This window comes from Eriocheir sinensis, chromosome 26, assembly GCF_024679095.1.
Source record: "Eriocheir sinensis breed Jianghai 21 chromosome 26, ASM2467909v1, whole genome shotgun sequence".
Lineage (NCBI taxonomy): Eukaryota > Metazoa > Arthropoda > Malacostraca > Decapoda > Varunidae > Eriocheir > Eriocheir sinensis.
The window spans coordinates 5576746-5598770 of NC_066534.1; the positions used below are offsets into that span (position 1 = coordinate 5576746).

At 40.1% G+C, this 22025-nt stretch overlaps 1 protein-coding gene across 1 annotated transcript in view; it reads right to left on the bottom strand.

Annotated features, from left to right (window-relative positions):
* Positions 1-22025, bottom strand: part of LOC127003717 (succinate--CoA ligase [ADP-forming] subunit beta, mitochondrial-like) — a 35785-nt gene that overhangs the window by 12606 nt on the left and 1154 nt on the right. The window contains exons 2-5 of the mRNA XM_050870661.1: positions 16505-16776; positions 6040-6202; positions 1656-1758; positions 136-297 (exon numbers count right to left, since the gene is read on the bottom strand). Of these exons, the coding sequence (XP_050726618.1) occupies positions 136-297; positions 1656-1758; positions 6040-6202; positions 16505-16776 (700 nt within the window). The remainder of the gene's footprint in view (positions 1-135; positions 298-1655; positions 1759-6039; positions 6203-16504; positions 16777-22025) is intronic.

Sequence of the window (22025 nt, forward strand, 5' to 3'; positions counted from 1 at the left end):
TTTCAGCAATAGAGACCAAAGTTGGCAAGACTTTAATCATAATACCATGAAAAAAGGGTGCAAGTTTATGGGAGGGTCAAAATGGAAATTTGTTACTGAATTCTAAAACAAAAAATATTGAACAAAGCCACTTACTTTTTCCATAAGTGTCTTCAGCATAGGGATTGATCTCGATCATTGATGCATCATTGCTGATGAAGGCTGCATACAATGCCTTTACCACTGATACTGTTTCTTCTAGGCGAGATTCCAAGCCAAGCTGCTTTGCCAGAATCTCTGCTTTCTCATCTGTAACTCCTGTGGGGCAGATAATTTAGTTTTAATTTACCTAGTTTAATATAAAAAAATAATACATGAATAATACATTTAATTTGCTTTCTCTTGATACCAAATATATATATATATATATATATATATATATATATATATATATATATATATATATATATATATATATATATATATATATATATATATATATATATATATATAATTTGATATCAAAAGCAAGCAAATTAAATGTATTATTCATAAATGGGAAGAAATAGGGTTGAATACTAAATAAAATAAAAAATAACATGTATAATAAGGCAATTAATAAAGGTTGATTTATATAGTGAAATGATTACATAAAAATAGTAACTTTTTATATAGATATCTTAAAATGATTTTAATACAAGATAGTCAACATACTGAAGTGTTCATATATGAATGTTTATGCAGATATATTAATTTTTGTGGCGTCAGGAAGGCTTTTCGTCGCGGCGTGTGAAATGAGTCAGATTCGGCGAATTTTCGTTGTGACTTCTGGTCGAGCTCAAACAAAAACTACTGAAGCTGCTTGGTGGCAAATGAAAGCTCTATTAATACAGATTAATAATCAGAAAAAAATTGGAAAGCACTAAATAAATAAAAAAGTTATAAGCAAAAAAGCAGGACGTGTCCAAATCGCGGCAAAAGGGCCGAAAAATAGGCTATTTTGTGACGGTGCGATGACAAACGTGGAATCGAGCTATCAAAAAATCCTTTGAGATGATCAAACTACATTGCCAAGAGGGGCTACATGCCAAATTAGAGCCTTCTAGAGGCAATAGCAATGCCACACTAGACAAAAACGTCGAAGTGTCTGGAATTCGTCAAAATCGCTCTCAAAAGGGTTTACGTTTCCAGCTCTAGTGACTAAACTACTGGGAGTAGGGAAATGTTATGCATCATATTGGAAAGCGCATTGTTAGGGTTAAATTATTTGTTAAATAAGTTTTTTGAAATTCTCAAAAAATGAGTGGGTTTCAAGGTTGGGAACTCAAAAATAGTTTTTTTCAGTCGTTTTTTAAATAAATATATTTCTTCGATTTTTTACCATTTTGAGTCGGTTTTTGAGCCTGGTCACGTATTACAAAATATAGCCCTTTCATTTTTCGTCGATTGGTACCAAAAACATTTCTGTAGCCCCAGAAATAAGGGAGTTATGGCAATTCGCACCAAAGCGGTTGATTTTTCCAAAATTCACGGCTTAATGACACGGCTGGGGCAAGTTTCCGGTCCATAGTGTAGGGTTCACTGTTTGAATATATGATGATAATACAGAATAACAAGTTTGTGAAGAATGGAAGATTCACTTTCCTTTCAGCCATTTGCACATTCAACATAATTACCTTCAGAAATATCGATGGGGACTTTGATGATTGCTTCTGGGCTCTCTTCAGCCACTTCCTCAATGTTGATGCCTCCTTGTGCTGATGCAATGATGACAGGTCCCTATAAATGAGATAATTTTGATCACAAGTTCAAACAATGTGGATAAATTTTGGACTGTTGTATTAATAAATACAAATATACCAAATAAAAATATATTTGTTACAATATTTTCCAAGTTAGTGTATAGTAATTCCACTCTATCTTCAAGCACAAGATAGATCATAATAGTCAGCTGACCTATTACAGCCTCTTCATGGAAAGCTGAAGTTTGCTGATACTTATAAAAACTAATTTTCTTCAAAATAGGATGGTAAGGGAAAGTAGGAAGGAGGAAAAGCAAACAAGATTGAACAAACACCATTGATAACAAATCTATAGTGCAGGATATAAGATCAATCAATCAATGGGGGGATACGCCAGGGGGCGCATTACCTTGCCCACTCTATGACACCAAGTCTAGGAGCACTTCCATGCAGGCCCCCTTCTCATCCTGAGCACCTCCTGGCAGGATCTATCGACTTGGTCAAGCTACAAATTCTGTGGTCGTCCCCTTGGCCTCCTCCACTCAGGGGTGTCTCCTACAGAGACAACCCGAAGAGCAGGGTCATCTTTTGGGTAGCTTGCCACATCCCACCTAGCCTGAGTTGACACTGATGGACTATGCGGGCAATCTGTGTCAAATCAGTCTCACGGAGTAGTTGCTGGTTTGACACAGTCATTCCAGCATTATCCCATGATTCTGTGTAGACACTTATTCTAAAGGAATCAATCTGCCTCTCCAAGTCCCTATTTAGTTTCCATGTCTCACAGCCATAGAGTAAGACAAGGAGCACAGGCAACTTGAAGATCTGGATCTTTGTCCTACACAGGTATCAACAACGTACTCATGCTGAGCAAGTCCATAACACCATGGGCCAAGCCAATCTGCCATAAGACTTCCTGGTTGGAAAGTTTTGTTTAGTCGGCGCAACATCTGTGGTCATATGCCGGAGAGAGACAGAAGGGGAAGGAATTATAGGAGAAGGGAAAAGATCCCAGGAGACGGGACACAACCCCCAATTAATACCTGGTACCCATTCACTGCTTGGTGGACAGGGGCGTAGGGTATCAAGACTTCCTGGTGAGACTCAACATTGTTCTGTACTATGCTAACAAGGTATGGTATTTTGTAGTGTATAACGTGCACCTTTTTCACTTAAAAATGCCAAAAACTTACCCCTGTGCGGTAAACACCGAAGGTACAAATTTTTATTGATTTTTTTTCAATCTGCCTATTTCCGCCGTAATTTTGAAGTTTGCATGGGTATTTATGAGTCACTGTGACTCCTTGGCTGCCACACAACTCCACCGTGCCATTCTCAATGTTTCCATGACTAACAATGGCAATTTTTTGTATTTACCTCCTCTGATTCTGCCGCCCAGTGTCCACAGCCAGTGACCTCGACTCATCATAACCCTCCTCTTGCTCCCAAAAGAGCTGTCAGTGTGAGCACAATTGGGAGAGAGCTGAAAGAGAGTTTTTCAAGCTTCAAAAGTGGTGTTAGTGGTGAAGACAGTGACATCAACAGCATTGAACTCCAACCCCTCATCTTATCAGGAAGGCTGAGCCCTGTTATTGTACAACCTCAGTTTGGTGACCATCCTGTAGATCCATTTCATTATGGTGATGGTGGAAGTGATAATGAGGTCCCTGAGGATGCATCCCACCACCCTTCATGGTTATCAAGTTAAGAATATGAGGGTAATGAAGGGGCTTTGTAGTGGGGTCGAGTGCGTGTTTGGGGAGGGCCGCAATCTACACAGCGCCAACCACAAGCTACACAGCGCTGTGAACACAGGCTTGCTGAGAGCTAAAAGTTACTGCACTTCAGCACATCACCATACAAACACAACATGATGTAGAGACTTTGGGTTTGAGGCAGACTGAGGAGGAAGGATGGATGAAGCAAATACTCATAAATTTAAAGCTACTGGCTTAGGCAGAGCCGTGAAATTGATAATGGAAAGTGACCCATTTTCAGGAGAACGTCAGAATATTGCTGTACGGGGAGAACCGATTTCACGGTACATCCCCGCCCTTAAGGGGTTAACAGAACTTTCGGGACACTGTACATCATCAGAATGCTTAACCGTACATATTTCTGAGCATTTTAAGGACTGAATATTTTTTTCTTAAATTGTTGTCTTAAAGTTTAGGGTGCGTGATATACGCTGGAGCGCGTTATATGCTGCAAAATACAGTATGTAAAATTTTCCAAGATCTCAATATCCTTGCCACAAGCTTGAACAGACTGGACTGTTTCATCTAGCAAGCTTCCAAACACCTGTACCTCAGGAGACCTTAAGTCCCTGCCTCCTAGTGCAGTGCCTTGAGTGCCACCACCAGAACCTCCAGTGACTCCGGAAGGATTACTGCATCATCGGCAAAAACAAGGTCAGTGATCCTGGTATTGCCAATGGGCACTCTACAATGACTGGTCTACAACTCTGCCTAGTACCCAGTCCATACAAGTGTTGAAAAGCGATGGGGCAAGGACACAGCCCTGCCTCACTCCCACATTCATGGGAAAGAAGCTGGACAAGTCCTCCACACACTTCACAGCACTCTTAGGCTGCATTTACACCAAGCGAGTCGCGTCGCGTCGCGTCGAGTCGCGTCGCGTCGCGTCGCGTCATGACGATTCATGACGTATCGTGAATCGCCACCCCAGTTATAACACTGATTTATATGGGTTTTTGAAAGAAACCGTTTACACCGGATGCGTCGAGTCACATCACGTCGTGTCGCGTCGCGTCGCGTCGAGTCACATATGGGGCTGGACCTATTTTTGACGTCAGTCACAGCGAGTCTGCCGTGGTGTGTTCAAGCATACTGGTGGAACTCCTAATCAACTTAGTTCAAGAGCCCCCTGCTATATATGATTCCAGTGACCCTAATCACCGGGATCGTGATGTCATCGCTGCTTTATGGAAAGAAGTTTTCAGTTTTACGTATCATCCTGAAGCATGCACACCATTCACTCAACCATTCATACATATGTACATACAATGCACACAGTATTAAGATTGGGGCCCATCACAAAGCTATGTTAGTAGGACAAGGGACAAGGGGGAGTGGGTATATTCATATACTTAATATGTATATTTTTAATATTTGTAAATAACAATGTACACCATTCATAGAGCATCCGTTACGTTCAATCATACTCAAGCATATGCCAAGAAATTAAACCCGTCACCAAAAACATGAAGTAAATCATAACTCGCTGATCCCTTCTGGGATCACCCAGACACACACATCAACTTAAGTATGATGGAAAAAAAACAGCAAGAAAAGAACTAAAAAGAAAAGAAAAAGAAAGGGATTTGAAAAACGCCAATAGAAAATAAAAGACCAATGGGAAACAATATAAATAAGATAAATTAATAAATAAAAAAAAAGAAAACATGCATCCATTCTCCATGAAATCAATTGGGCCTACTGACTTGACTCAGGTTGACGCAGTCGGTGTAAACGGAGTTGCGTCAATATGAATCGCGTCAAATGACTTGACGTGACTCGACTCGACGCGACTCGCTTGGTGTAAACGCAGCCTTAGTCCCAGAACACAGGCCAGTCAGCAAACCAATAGCCCTTGCAGGAATCCCACGGAGTTGCAGGAAATCTCAGAGTGCCTCATGATGCACTGAGTCAAACACCTTCTGGAGATAAACATAGGCTGCAGACATCCCCTGTTGAAACTCATATTGGCGCTCCACCAGTACGCAAAGCGCTAGGATATAGTCAACTGTTGACTTATCAGGTGTGAACCCAGACTGTTCAGGTCTCTGCAGCTTCAGCGGGTGGCTCTGAATCTGCATCAGCAATAGATGGGCATTTGGGCAAGCACCTTGCCTGGTACACTAAGCAGTGTAATATCATTTTAGTTGTTACAGTCCTGACAGTCCCCTTTCCCTTTCAAAATAGGGACGACCAAGCCCCCTCTTCCAGTCAGGGGGAATGGTAAAAGAGTGCAAAACAGTAGTCAAGACTGCATGCAACCAGCGGATCATAACCTCACCTCTAGCTTAGAGCAGCTTCACACTGATGCTACAGATACCAGGTGCCTTTCCATTCCTCAACTTTGCCACAGCCTCTCTGGCCTCATCAAGAGAGGGTGGGCTTACATCGATGGGTGGATCAGCATCCACCACCTACACCTGCCAACTCGGAGGGACCACCATGTACAACTGCTCAAAGTACCAGCCCAATGAGCACCTCACATTTTTAGAGATGGAAAATTAAGAATTCAATTCAATTAGTACATAAATACATGCAAAGAATACAAGAAATAGACTTACACCATAAGATCGCTCCATCATGATGGCCAGGTAAAATTCCCGACGGGGAAACTTTCGCTCACACACCATAACTTTGTTACAGGGAACACCCTTCTCTCCAGTCTGCTTCGTCACCAGCATGTCACCAATCATTTTGGAAGCCACTTCACCTGCCTCCTCTGCCCTGTTGGGAATAACAAGTGTGTAATGAAGTCATCAGCACTCTCTACAAAAGCTGTTTAGTGTGTCTATCAGAAGACTTAAATAATATTTTTATATTGTATCAATGGTTAATGAGGCAAACGAGAGAGAGAGAGAGAGAGAGAGAGAGAGAGAGAGAGAGAGAGAGAGAGAGAGCACCGACAATGCTTTTGGCAAGTACATAGTCATTATCTGAAATACTCAAAGGATTGTATGCCAGGTAGCAAGAAAAAAAACTAAGTGCATATGTTTGGTCATTGTGAATATAGGCTAACAGCTACAAGTGGCTTATAAGCATATTCAGACATAATTCAAAAGCCATAAACACACAAACATACACAAAAATCTTCAGAGGATTTGAGTGGAGCCAGATATGTATCATAATATTTAAAGAAAATATGCTGGGGAGGCACAACAGCTGAGATGATAAAATTAGGTCAAAAAATCATTTTTTAGTATTTCGCATATCTAGATAGAAAAAAGCTTCAAGAATGAAGCCGTAGTCAGTAAATAACGAACACCGGGTGGCAACACGGTTTAAAAGAAATCGAATCCCTCGATAATTACCACATAATATGTCATACTCAAAACTTTAAACTCATTTATCTCAAAACGTCAAATTTTAACTTCAATGAGTAGCTGTGCACAAAAAACTTGATGGATCTAAATGAAACTCACCATACTTGTACATAATGGGTATGTCTACATTTCCAAGACAGGGTTTTAAGAAATTCGAAAAAGTCTTGTTCTGGATACGTTATATAGCTAAAAAAAATAGTGACGTCATTATTTCATGAAATTGCGAAAGCGGTTTCTCACGAACTAAAACGAATTTAGCAAAAAACTGTCTTGGGTAGGTTAATATGTTATTCTACTAATACCATGCAAAATTTGGTAACTCTAGAGTGAAAATTAAAATTTACGTGAATTTTTTAAGCTGTGACGTCATGAACTAAAATGTTCTACCTACTACCATAATATCAGAAAATGGTGCCATTGCACATTGCAAAAGTTTCAAACAAAAATATTGAAAACTTTTTTTTTATGAATATTTTTCATCCAGTTGTTGTGCCTCCCCTTAACATCATCATCATCATCGTTGTCGTTTAATGTCCATATTTTCCCATTCAAGGTGGGGTTGGACGGGCAGTACGAAGATATTAAATGGGAAATGAAAATATCACAGATGTGAAGGAGGAGGACCTTAGAGGATCTAGGTCTAGGATAATCTGTTACCTGAAAAACACATTCAAGATTGTCAGACAGAACTACCAGCTATTGACAAACATAAGAGTGGCATTTCACTACATGGACGAAAAGGTGATGAAAAAATTGATAGTGGCATTGATATGTCCCTTGTTAGAAGATGCTACAGTAGAAAGGCCCCCATAAAAAGAAAATTGAGATAATACAAAAAGCAGCAACCAAGATGGTTTCTAACCTAACAGATGACATATAGGAAAATACTGGAAAAGTTGGGGCTGCCATCCTTAAAAACTAGAGGACATTGTGTAAGGATGCTTGTAATGGGAAAGGTTTACAATTCTGTCTTTCATCATCATCGTAAAACCAGAGAATCTGTATGTATGAGCACTAGTAGGCCTGTATTTAATGTTTTAATAATGGTAGTTCAAGGTTACCATGAATAACTAGAAATTTAACCCTTATGCTCCATGAGGCCAAAAAAAAATGGCCATACTGCAGACTCCATAATGCCAGATTTGTGGCCAAGTTCAATTCTCCCAGTCATCACCGAGCCGGATGTTTGTTTTGGCCTGAATCCACATGTCATGAATCAAGCCCTACTAGTGGCGCATCACTTCCACCAGCTGATGCAGCCAACCAATCACAAGATGGCTTATAATTAAACAAGAAAGACAGTGGTGTGGGCGCCCATTTTCTGCAGGAATGAGTGAGCTGGTGGTACCCTTCATATTTGATCATATTTCGGAGGTTTATAGTTGAAATAACTAATAATTATGTACCATATTTTGAGAAGCATAACGCGCACCTTTTTCATTTAAAAAATGCCAGAAAGTTACTCCTGCGCGGTATACGCTGAATGTGCATTTTTTTTTTTTGTCTGCCTTTTTCCACCGTAATTTTGAAGTTTGCATCGGGTTTTATGTGCCAGCGTGACTCCTAGGCTGCCACACAACTTTTCCGTGCGATTCTCAGTGTTTCTGTGACTGTAACAATGTCAGGAAAGTTTTTCGTATTTTTCGCGTCTGATTCCACACCCAAGTGTCCACAGCCAGTGACCTCCACTTTTTACAAGCCTTCTCTTGCTCCCAAAAGAGCTCTCCGTGTGAGCGCAATTGGGAGAGAACTGAAACTGACTTTTTCAAACTTCAAAAGTGGTGTTAGTGGTGAAGACAGTGACATCAACAACATTGAACTCCAACCCCTCATCTTATCAGGAAGGCCGAGCCCCGCTATTGTGCAACCTCAGTTTGGTGGCCATCCTGTAGATCCATCTCATTACAGGAGGTCCTCAGGTTATGACGGTCTCGACCTACGATGTTTTGTGGTTACGACACGGTCCCCATAAATGATTAAATAATTCTTGCTTCGACTTTCGACAGTTGCTTCGTAAATACGAACTTCGCGTGGGAACTAGTTTGTTGAGCGGGGCGGAAGAATACTCAGAGACAGGACCACATTAGCGTAGCTCACTTCCTTTATATCACAACTAGGTAAATACAGGGAAGGGGGAAAGGGAGGAGGAGAGGGACAGAGTGATAAAAAATACAAATAAAAGATGTAAGAAGGGAGAACAAGGAAAAGGAGTGAAGGAAACATGGAGAGATAGAGAGGATGAAAATAAGAAGAGAAGGGTGTGGGGAGGGAGGGGCAGAGAGGAGAGTCAGGTCAGGGCTTTGGTCAGGACATGACCTGACTCTCACTTCTGTCCCTCCCTCGCCACACCATTCTCATTTCCCCTTCTCTCTGTGTGTGTGTGTGTGTGTGTGTGTGTGTTCATATACTCTAACAGGGAAGGAGAAAGGAAGGAAGAGAATGATAGAGTGAGAGATAAGGTTAAAGATAAGAGGGTGTGAGAAAGGAGGAAACAAGGGAAATGAGTGGAGGAAATGGGATGGGAAAATGAAGGAGAGAGAGAGAGAGAGAGAGAGAGAGAGAGAGAGGAGAGAGAGAGAGGGAGGGGAAGAGGGGAGGAGGGAGGGAGGGCCAGGTAAAGGTGAGAAAAGAGGGAGAAGAAAAAAAAGGTGGGTGAGAGGGAAAGAGATTAAAAGAGAAAAACTGGGAAGGAAGGGAAAGGAAAAGAAGAAATGAGAAGGAAGGAGAAAAATATGGGGATGGAGAGGGAGAAAAAAGGAAGGAAGTGGGGGAGGAGAGAACCAGGGAAAAGCCTAACGGCCCAATAGGCCGGAAAAAAAAAAAAAAAAAAAGTGGGTGACATAGGTGCTTTTTTAGGTGTGTTCTGACTTACGTTGAAAATCGGGTTACGACACGTCGTTAGGAACAGAACTCTGTCATTAGTCGAGGACCTCCTACAGTGATGGTGGAAGTGATACTCAGGCCCCTGAGGATGCATCCCACCACCCTTCAGGGTTTTCAAGTTAAGAACATGAGGGTCATGAAGGGGGTTTGTAACGGGGTCGAGTGCGTGGAGGGGGAGGGCGGCTGCCAACCACAACCTACACAGCGCTGTGAACACAGGCTTGCTTCGACCTAAAAGTTACTGCGCTTCACCACATCACCACGGAAACACCACATGACGTAGAGACTTCGGGTTTGAGGCAGACTTAAGAGGAAGGATGGGTTAAGCGAATAAGCTTATAAATTTAAAGGTACTGGCTTAGGTAGAGAAGAGAAATTGATAACGGAAAGTTATCAAATTTCGGGAGAACGCCAGAACATTACTGTACAGGGAGAACCGATTTCTCGGTACACCCCCGCCCTCTAAGGGTTAACAAGAATTTTGGGAAATTGCAGATCATCAGTCTTGCCTAACCATACATATTTCTGAGCACTTTAAGCACTGAATATTTTTTTCCAAAATTGCTGTCTTAAAGTTTAGGGTCTTGTATACTTGGGCGCATTATACATCGCAAAATACGGTATCTCTACAGATACATGAGTGTTTCAGGGATGATGATATAAATTTTCAAGACATGACTCTGCTTTTTTGTATTACAAAAGATTATTATGAAGCGCGACAATCGAGGATCGTGTAACTTGGAGAGCGCGGAACTCGCGATGGTTCTTTATATATATATATATATATATATATATATATATATATATATATATATATATATATATATATATATATATATATATATATATATATATATACGTCCCTCAAATAGTATGGTTTCGGTTTTATGTGGATTGTCATGTAAGAATTTTTTAGGATTTTTAAATTTCCCGCTCGTTGCACCAAGTAGCCCTGGCGTGAGTGGCAACACTGTTCTACCAAAACACCTGCTGAAAGCACCCCAAAGCGTTCGAGAGAGGCGTTCATTGTGCAGAAGAATTCAGATTTAGGAGAAGTTACGTTTTGGGATGAGTTACATTGCTGTAGGGAGAGCATACCACGTGAATGAGAGCAGTGTTCGCTGTATCTATCATCTTGGTCTTGGTCTTGGTTTGGGAGGTAGTTGTCCCCTTCAGCCCCAACTTCCCTCAGGGCCAACACCCTGAAAATCAGTGTAAAAGAAATTCTTGCAACTAGCTGCCAGTGCTCCAAGAGTGGAGATAAAGGCTGTCCTTTTACTAAGCCTCGCCGTTGCTATGGTAACGGCGTCTCACTCGCAACAATATGGCATGCGGATCTTCCTGGCAAATTTTAACATGCATTACTAGCTGTCCTGGCTGACGAACTCCTTACAACAGAAGATGAAAAGGAAGCTGCAGTGGTTATTGTGGCACAAAGAGGTGAAATGCAATGGAAACATTTATATGTGTTTGTTTGGGCCGCCATATTTGCTGATGACGTCATCACAGCACGAAGGCGCTCCACCTCTCAAAGCCGGGAGCCAGCGGACGAGCCGAGTTGGCAACTCTTGCTGCCGTGTCACGCATTTGAGAGCACTTGGGATGTTCCGAGAGTCCCGATTCCTTCTCTCAAACACAGCCCAAGTGAGTTTCTTAGGGGGGCAATAATTTTAAGCGGATTTTTGAATAGTATGGGGATTCTGGGTCCCTAACCCCCGTACTATTTGAGGGACGACTGTATATTTTTTCTTCAAAATACAGTACCCTCTCGAGTTTCGCGATCCTCGAGTTTAGCGCTTAGTCCTAAATTCTTACCATTCCAACTTTCGCGCATTACCGCCCCAAGTTTCGCGGTGCTTTGACATGTACGGGTCACGTCTACCTACCGTCGGCGTAATATGTGCTGCCTTAAAAGGCGGTGTCCAACCATTGGGGCTATGGGCAACCGCGGTTGTCCGTATGCCCAACCGGGAGCGAGTTAATTGTTAGGTGTCCATATGAATGGAAAACGGTTGTGGGGACGGGCGTGGCGTGGCTGTATGTAAACAACCAGATGTCGGCAGTGGCTGAGGAGTGAGGAGCAGTGGAAGATGGCCCACCGATAGACTCATAAAATGGACTGGCAGAGCTGGTTTGCTTACTACTTGATTAACAAGATAAGAGAACACCCCGTGCTGTGGAGTCACAGTCCAAAATATGTTTTCTCCAGTATATGAAAACTGTAGAACTCTCAGTGTTGTTTTCCTTTTCTTCTTCTTCTTTTGACCTGTAATGCATGGCAGTGACGGTGAAAAGTACTAGTGGAAAATGGCAATAGGGCACAGAAAAGCAAAATCAGGGAAAGAAAAGGACAGAAAAACACCTAAGTTCAGGGTGAAGTGAATAACTGTGCACTGCGAAGTAACTAAGTGCATGTTGTGAAGTATAAAAGTGTGGAGAAAGAGGACCTAAGAAGTGATATAAAGCATTACAGGTCAAAAGAAGAAGAATAAGGTCCACTACACTGGTGCTGTTGTAAAGGCAATACCTCCGACACCATCACATCACATGGCAGTGACGGTCGGGTCCACTACACTGGCCGGTGTTATGAGAATGATCTCCCCGCTGAAATTAGTCATTCTGCTGTCCACCACGCATGCGCGCTGTGGGAATACACAGCATTAACCCGAGAACGTCGGCAGACCCTTTTCTGGGCTTTCACGAGTCGTGGCTGTGGTACGGTGGACCCTCAAAAGGGCTCGCCATAAAACACCTGATTCGAGCTAATTGTAGGCGGTGGTGGCATAGCGCAACCCACCTTGAATGCCCTAGGTCATTGTGATGGGTGAGTGATCTTGACGTGAGCTTTTTTGTCATAGGTGGTGCTGTAAGGTCATGTCAGACTGAATTAGCTGTCCATACATTAATCACTTGTCAAATTCTCTATAGTAGACAACAAGCGATTCTCGGCTAGATGCCACGCATCACGAGACAGTTTATTTTGTAACAAACACCACCCAAAAGAAATGGAGTTTGAGTAAAAGTAAATATTTTTAACGGCTGTATGGTTATGATGTACGTTCCATGCTCTTTTCTTAGTCTCAAAATGCAGTGTAATTTTGTCGTTTCTCGGCCACTTCTTGGCTTTCCCACAGCCGAAGCCCACGGGTTAAAAGTATTAATTTGCCTGGTTTTGTTCTAGTTTGTCCACTTGTGATCTTTGTGAGCGGTGAGGGAAAATGGAAACAGTAAGCAAGTTGAACCTCTCTGTGAGCTATTTTGCGGCTGCGGCGGCAGTTTACGTTCAATAGGCATTGAAAAGTCAGTCATGATGTTAGTGATTTGATGATATATAACTGAAAGAGTTAGCAGATTATACCATAACACACACAAAACTACCAGAAGCTATAGGTTTGTCCAACTGTAGCTACTATGGGTGACCGCGAGCGACCGCCCTTACTTTAGCAGACGACACCACGTGGATCACAAACGTGTTTTCAGAACTGCCAGCCAATTGTAAGGCAGCCGCCTTCAACTGCAGCTTCAAAACGACCTGTTCTCATTTCCCATTTGCTGCCTATTACCAAGGTACGTATTTTGAGAGAACAAGTGAGTAAAGTCGAAAAAAAAAAAGTAATTCACTTCCACGGGTCGGAACCAATAAGCGCTTTTTCATGGATTTCAATACCTGGAGTTTCGCGATCCTCGAGTTTAGTGCTATACCTTCGGAATGAAGCAAGCACGAAACTCGAGAGGGTACTGTATAGTACTTGAAAATGGTGTGTCTTGAGCATAGCAAGTACAGTACCTCCTTTACTTTATTAAATTTTGTTTTGCTGCCATCTGTTGCAGGGTTTGTTTCCCGTGATCCCGGACAATTTTTCAAGGTTTAATAATCCTGGGATATTTTTGCACATCCCGGGGAAATCCCGGGATGAAACTAAGTACAAAAATAGGGGCAAATTTGACTCCAGGATGGTTGTAGACTTGTGGTCCTATTTATATTTATATACAGGGTGCCCTGTGAGGAATGATTTGTGTGTGTGTGTGAAGGAAGGACTTACTGTTTAGGTATTCTCTTGAGTATTATAAAGCAGCAATGGCACTCCCGTTACCCGTAACAGAGCTCGTATAATGAACACCATGTCTGCATATTCCACGTTGCTGTATGTATATGGCATTGAGATGAGCGTGACAACTTAACAAAATTACAAAAAAGCAGCACGTTTTCCCTTTTCTATGAGATATTTCTTTATCATTTAGTTCATGTTATAAATAAAGAATGCCTACGTTTAATTTTTCTTCATTTATTTTTACTACATTTTCTGTCATTAAGTATGCTTTTCAATTCACTGAGTATAAATGGAAACAAAGGTATTTTTTATCAGTGATAATGAAGTATAATTTACATTGTCATTCGCATTTGAGTTCAGAAGAAGAACAAAAATAAAGTAGTAAATGAAACATATTTTAGCTCTTATTCTTATTCCTTTTACTTTGTTGAGAAACAAAGTGCATGCTGGAAATTTGGAATTAAACATTAAGTGGAATTAATAAGACAGTCAACCTACAGTAATATTTCTGCATATCTATTACTGTTAAGTACATCAAAAACCTGAAAGGGAAAGTAGGTATAATGTGCAATTTTAGACAATTGAAAATCCCAGGATCCTGGGATTAGGACTAATTTTATCCCGGAATCCCGGGACAAAGAAAAAGGTAAAAAACGACAATCCCTAATCGGTTGGCTTCTCGAGTAATTCCTTTTCACTCTATACCTCACACTATACCCATCCACATCAAACCTCACACCATGCCATGTACCATACCGAGTCACATCACATCAGACATCACACCCAGTCACACCATACCTCACACCACATGATACATCACATCCAGCCACACCACACCACACATCACACCCAGCCACACTACACCTTACACCACACCACATAGCGCATCAAGCCTCATCGCACCACACCAGACATTACACCCAGCCACATCACACCCACACCTCACAACACACCATATCACACATCACACCCAGCTACACTACACCACACATCACACCCAACTACACTACACCACACATCACGTCAAGCAACATCACACCACACCACACAGTGTGTGTGTGTGTGTGTGTGTGTGTGTGTGTGTATTTACCTAGTTGTAGTTTTACAGGGCCTGGGCTTACGCTCGTGTGGTCCCGTCTCCGTATCTGTATTTGTCCAACTTTTCCTTAAAGCATTGCACACTCTTACGATACTACATCCTCACTTAGTCTGTTCCAAACCTCTATATTTCTTTGTGGGAAGCTATATTTCTTTAGGTCTCTCAAGCATCTTCCTCTCCTCAATTTTTTACTGCGTCCTCTTGTGTTCCTGGTGTTTATTCCTTCTTTTAGTAGTAACTCCTCATTATCTACTTCTTCCATTTTGCGCAATAATTTATAAATTTGTATTAGATCTCCCCTTTCTCTTCTTTGTTCCAGTGTTGGTAGGTCTCTCTATGGAACCATTTTTGTTCCCATCCTTTGTATTCTTTCTACACCTTTTCACCCTCAAATTAAAAAAGTTGAATTTCAAATTTAAAAAGTTGAATTTCAAGTTAAAAAAGTTGAATTTCAAATTTAAAAAGTTGAAGTTCAAATAAAAAAGTTGAAATTCAATTTCAAAAGTTGAAATTCAAATTAAAAAAGTTGAAATTCAAATAAAAAAGTTGAATTTGAAATTAAAAAAGTTGAAGTTCAAATTAATAGATGAAGTGCATATATATATATATATATATATATATATATATATATATATATATATATATATATATATATATATATATATATATATATATATATATATATATATATAAAGTTTGTGGATGCATTTATGTATGTAGGTATGCATATATCTCTTTCTATGACTTGCACTTCATCTATTAATTTGAACTTCAACTTTTTTTATCTGAATTTCAACTTTATTAATTTCAAATTCAACTTTTTCAATTTGAATTTCAACTTTTTCAATTTGAATTTCAACTTTTTTAATTTGAATTTCAACTTTTTTAATTTGAACTTCAACTTTTTCAATTTGAATTTCAACTTTTTCAATTTGAAATTCAACTTTTTTTTATTTGAATTTCAACTTCTTCAATTTGAATTTCAACTTTTTTGATATGAACTTCAACTTTTTAAATTTGAAATTCAACTTTTTTAACTTGAAATTCAACTTTTTTTAAATTTGAAATTCAACCTTTTTAATTTGAGGGTGAAAAATAACATGGCAGTGTGTGTCGTCCACCTAACTCCTACGGCTATGGTTGGTTTTTTGTTCAGTGTGCGCCGCGACCGGGTTGTTACATAATAAATATTACATGTACGTTACTTCAAAAATAGATGATACATAATCTGATCACAAATGCTTTGATATATATTATGAAATGGTTTGTGTGAGGGGTGATTTTTTCTCATTTTTCTTGCTTGGGGGGACAATTGAGAAACATGATCCCCGCTGCTACCGGGTTAAGTAAGTCATTTACCGATTTCAGTTCTATTAGGTTTGTATGTTATATTCTTTTCCTTCATGCCAAATATTACTACACTCTTCTTATCTGCCACATCTCTTGCTAATTCTTCGTTTTTCTTCAAAGCCTTAACCACCTCTTTCTCTACGTTTTCCTTGTCTTCTTTCAATTGCTGTTCAATCACCTCTTTGAGGACTACATTTGCTTTTACATTTGTGTGTGTGTGTGTGTGTTAGTATCACAAGTTTCTTTCCATATAAATGCACATGCACAAACATTGATATTCCTGCCATGCAGCATATGCCCCAAACAAACACCAGACACTTACGAATAGACCAACTTAACGCCGCCCTTAAAGCCGCCCTTGAAGTTTCCTTTACCACGGCCACCAGTCAGCACCTGTGCCTTTACCACAACATCAGTTGAGTCCAACTGGTTGGCAATTTCCACTGCTTCCTCTTGAGTGTGTGCAACACCAAAGCCTGGCACAGGGATGCCAGCACGACGCAGCAATGTGAAGCTGACATGTTCATGAACATTGAGGCTGCGGCGCTGCTGCTGACCTCCAAGTGGCCCACCCCAAGCTGCACATCCCACTACCTGTTCAACAGATAACAAACTAAATTATATTGTACTTCAAGGTGCATGAGATACATTAAATGATGTAAAAAAAAGTCTGGACAAAGAAAATCTATTATGAAATGAGTTAATATCAACTGAAATGAGTCTCCCTAAATTTCCTAGCACCAATAATAATTAAAATTGCATTTTGCCCTGAGCCACAACCTAAGAATATACAAAGAGACAAAATGTGTACTATCTATTTGAGAACATAGGAAACAACTGCCTGCAGTTAAAATTAACAACAAAATCTTATAAATAGATTTTGGAAGAGACAGGACTACATTCAGCCACAAACTGATGTGTCTCAAAAATGTAAACCATAATTGCAGTTTCTGTGAAGATAATAACATATTATGGAACTGCAATAATAGGACTTTTCCTAAATGCATCAATTGTGCCAGTTCCACATCAGTTTCTGAGCCATTTACCCTTATTGTAATGAGAAATCATGTAAAGAGGTCCCTCCATAGGCACGTTTTCTTATGAAGACTCAGTTATGCATGTGTAGTGCGGCGACTAGGCCTGATAAGGGAGCCTCCCATAGCCCACTTGGCGAGTGGAGTACCTCTTTGGCTGACTCAGTAAGGAGTGGCTCTCCCATCACGCTGGTCGCGGGTTCAATCCCAGGCAGCCGGTGAATACCCTCTCCTTATCTTGATTAATTTCTCGTGTGTTTCGATACACACAGAGGACGTGTTGGGTTGAGAGAATAGTAGAAAAGAGAAAATCAAATCTCAGGGCATTTCACATGGTTCAGCATGAAATAAAAGGTAAATTTTCAATTGGCAGTATTAAAGAAAACTGAAGATATATATTATGTTAACTGATCATTATTTATATTAGGCATATATTAATATATAATAGGGAAAGGGAAGCTTTTTGGGAGGAAGTGAATGCATATTTGAAGAGTTTTGAGAAAGAAAGGAAACTTATTATGATGGGAGATATGAATGCTAAAGTGGGTGATGAATGTGGTGGGAAAAAAGGGGATACCCGGAAAGAATGAAAATGGAGAGCGGCTGGTGGACATCTGTGCTGAGAGGGGGCTGTTCCTAGCGAACACTTTCTTTCAGCACAAGAATATCCAACGATACACATGGAGGAGGGGGGAAGATTATGAGCAGAAAGGATTGATTGATTATGTGGCAGTAGATGGAAGACTTAGAAAGGATATTTGTGATGCGAAGGTAGTAGGAGGAATGTTCGATGACTCCGACCATTTAGTGCTGGCAAAATTAAGGCTGAAGGAAAAGTGGGTGTTTGAAAAGAAAGGTGAAGTAAAAAAGGAAATACTGAAGATAGAAAAGTTACAGGAAAAAGAAATAAAAGATGAGTATAAATGTGAAATGGCAGGGGCCTCAAGTGAAAAATGGGAAAGTGTAAAGGATAGTACGTACAGATATTGAAAAAGTTTTTGGAACATTTAAAAAAGTAGTGTTAACTACAACAAAAAAGTCTTAGGGATGAAAATGGTGAGGGATGAAAAAAGAAAAGGAAATTCATGGTGGACAGAAGAGATAAGGAGGATAGTAAAAGAGAAAAGGGAACTTTTTAGGAAAACTTAAGAAAGAAATGTGGCTGAGCAAGTAAAATGGGAAAGGAAAAAGAAATATAGAGAATGCAAAATGAAATTAAAACAAGCAATAAATGAAAATAAGGAGAGAGTTGATGAAGACTTTGGAAAAAGACTAAGTGAAAAATATAAAGGAAACAGAAAATCATATTGGAAAGAAGTAAAGAACAAAAGAAATGCAGAAAATATCTCCCAAAGTAAAATAAATGAAGTTATGGATGAGAATGGAAAGATGTTGAAAGAAGCTGTGAAAGAGATGGAGAGAATATTTCAAAAACTTAATGAATTGTGAAGATGGACGTCCAGCAGTTGTAACAGCAGCAGTTTTGGGTGGAGATAGAGGAGGAGGATATAAAGAAGGAAGTATAACATATGAAGTAAATCAACCAATAAAAAGAAAAAAAATGGAAAGGCAGCAGGAATTGGTAATTACAGCAGAAATATTGAAGTGTGGAGATGAAGACGAAGATGAGATGAAGTTACTATAGTTACTGGTCAAGATATGTGAAGTGGCATGGGAAAGGGGGGGGGGGGCAGCAGACTGGACAAAAGCCATCATTGTCCCAGTTTACAAGGGGAAGGGCAGGAGAGGGGAGTGTGGGAGCTATAGAGGTATAAGTCTGCTGAGTATACCCGGAAAGGTATATGGAAAAGTCATAACAGAGAGGGTGCAAAGACTTACAGAAGAGAAAATCAGTGAAGAACAAGGAGGCTTCAGAAAGGGAAGAGGATGTGTGGATAAGATATTTTCCTTCAGGATGGTAGTAGAAAAATATTAGCAAAAGGGAAAAAATTATACACTGCTTTCATGGATTTAGAAAAAGCTTATGATAGAGTCGATTGGCTGGCATTGTGGGATGTTTTAAAAATATATGGTGTGGGAGGAAAACTGCTTAATGCAATAGTCTTTTTATGAGGATGCATCTGCATGTGTCAAAATTATTGGAGAAACAAGTGAACATTTTGAGATAAAAGTGGGCTTGAGGCAGGGGTGTGTCATGTCACCATGACTGTTCAATATTTATATGGATGGTGTTATGAGAGAAATGAAAGGCAAAGTTGGGGAAGTTGGAGTAAAAATGTATGCTGAGGGAAGGAAGAGGGTGCTGAATTCAATCTTATTTGCTGATGACACAGTGCTCATTGCAGAAAATGAAAGTGACTTACAAAATCTGGTCAGTGTTTTTGATAGTGTATGTAAAAGGAGAAAGCTGAAAGTAAATGTCAACAGAAGTGATGGTTTGTGAGCGGAGTAGAAGTGAGGTTGTGGATTTTGTATGCCCATATGGAGTGGGAATTAAATGTGAAAAAGAATGCAAAATAATTTTGAATGGTGAAGAAATGGAGGAGGTTAATGAGTTTAAGTACCTTGGATCAGTTATGTGTAAGCATGGTGGTATAGAAGGATAGACAAGAGAAAGGGCATTGCAAGGAAGAAAGGTGGTAGGGTCTTTGGGACGAATCATGAATGGCAGAAGTGTGAGCATGGAGGTAAAGAGGGATTTGAGAAATACAGAAATAGTACCAACCCTCACATATGTAAGTGAAACATGGGCCTGGAATGAAAGTCAGAGGTCTAGAGTGAAGGCAGTGGAAAGGAGTTAGTATTTGAGGAGTGCATGTGGTGTGAGTAGAATGGATGGAATGAGTAATGAAAGTGTGGACGAGTGTTGTGGAATGTGTCACGTGGGTAAAGGAAGGGAAGAAGTGTGGAGTGGTGGAAGAAGTGAAGTGACAGACTTTAAAGTGGTTTGGCCACATGGAGCGAATGGAAGATATTAAGATGACCAGGCGGGTGTATGTGAGTGAGATAGAGGGAGGGAATGTTAGAGGACAACCTCCAGTGAAATGGAAAGATAGGGTGCAGGAGTATGTCAAGGAGAGGGGTGAAAGATCCTTGAGAAACTTTAAGCAGGCAAGGAGGGAGTGTCTGGATAGAGAGAGATGGAAACTCTTTTGCCGTGGCCATCCCCTGGTGGGAGCTCCTAGGAGCACGCATCAAAGATGAATGAAAAAAAAATAATAATAATAAATAATAATAATAATAATAATAATAATAATAATAATAATAATAATTATATAAATGAAATTAATAAATGAAAATGTCAAATGTTAACCCCTTCCATATGTGACACAGACATCGGCATCACAGTATGGAAAGGGTTAAGAGAAAATGGAAAAGGATCAATCCTCTTCTAAACCTCTTAATCTTCTTCCATTTCCTCTGAAGAGATTTATAAGAGGATTAAGAGGAAATGGAAGAGGATTAAGAGGTATAGAAGAGGATTAACCCTTTCCATACGGTGACACCGACGTCGGCGTCACCGTATTGAAGGGGTTAAGTATCAAAACTACAAGCAGCTGCTCAGGTGATGCAGTGGAGGCATTGGCTGAGCAGTTAGTGTGCTGGTCCAGCAACAATTCTTTAGCGGGCTTTTTTTTATTGTGGGCTTTTTTTGTGTGTGCTCTTGAGCTGCCTCCTTTGTTGTAAAATAAATAAATAAATAAATAAATAAAAAAAATAAAAAAAATAAAATCGCCTCCTCCTGGATGATGCAGGTTCGAATCTGCAGCTACCACCTGGGATTTTTCAGCCACCGCTGAGTGGCCTAAGACTACCCACATGCTGACCTGAAGACCACCCATCAACCCAGACTCTAGAGGAACTATCCTAGGGAACTCAAGAATGTGCTGCAGGGGGCAGCATGAGCTAAGAATAGAGGGCGTCACTATAAACACTTGTCTGCACCATGACGGGCTTGGGCTGACCACCAGGTCCACCCAAGAAAGCTTACCGGTGCTACAGGCCGGGACGCATATATATATAAAAAATAAATAAATAAATAAATAAAAATGGAGATGCAGTGGTTGCTCTCTTCTATTACAACTTTCTGGTTAGGCAAAAATATTATATACTACTATAAAATATATACATACTTACAGTAGGACATAATGAATTTACATGCAATAATTATTGTAACATTACAGCAAGACCGCCTTACAGCATGAGATAACAATAAACATATAGGTCCGGTGCAAACACACATTTACCACGGGACGGAATCAGTTTTATTTATTTTAAGCAAGGTAGCTCATGAATTTAAGAAACACTGATTTAATGAGTGCATTGGATAACTCTGACAATGTTTTCATTCAATACTTAGTCAGAAGAAAATGGCCACATTTTATAGCTAAAGAAAACTAGGCAATTTATGTAAAAGAGGGCTAACTTTAATTGCTGCCATTACCCAGTGTATATTGTACTTTAAATGTTATACACAGTCTAATTGGGAGCCAAACATGTATGTATATTAAGGGGTTATCGTATAACAATGTTTGTTAGTTGTATTAGATGAAAGGTGAGACACGTAAGGACAAAAAATGGAAATGATTATTTGGGCAAACAAAGCTAGGCTGACTAGACACACACCGGCAGGTCAGTTTTGTTTACATCACCCGTGATAAATGTGAGTGTAGGTGTTCAGTCAGCCCACTACTGAACCGAACCCCACTCTTACCAAACTTTGACAACTCCCTGCATGTGCTGGACAGCCCCCAAAAGTTTCTTAAAGCCAAGTTTATTATATCAAGGTCCTTAAAAGCATGGGTTTACTCTAACAATTTCTGTGGCGATAGGTTAATATCTGTACAG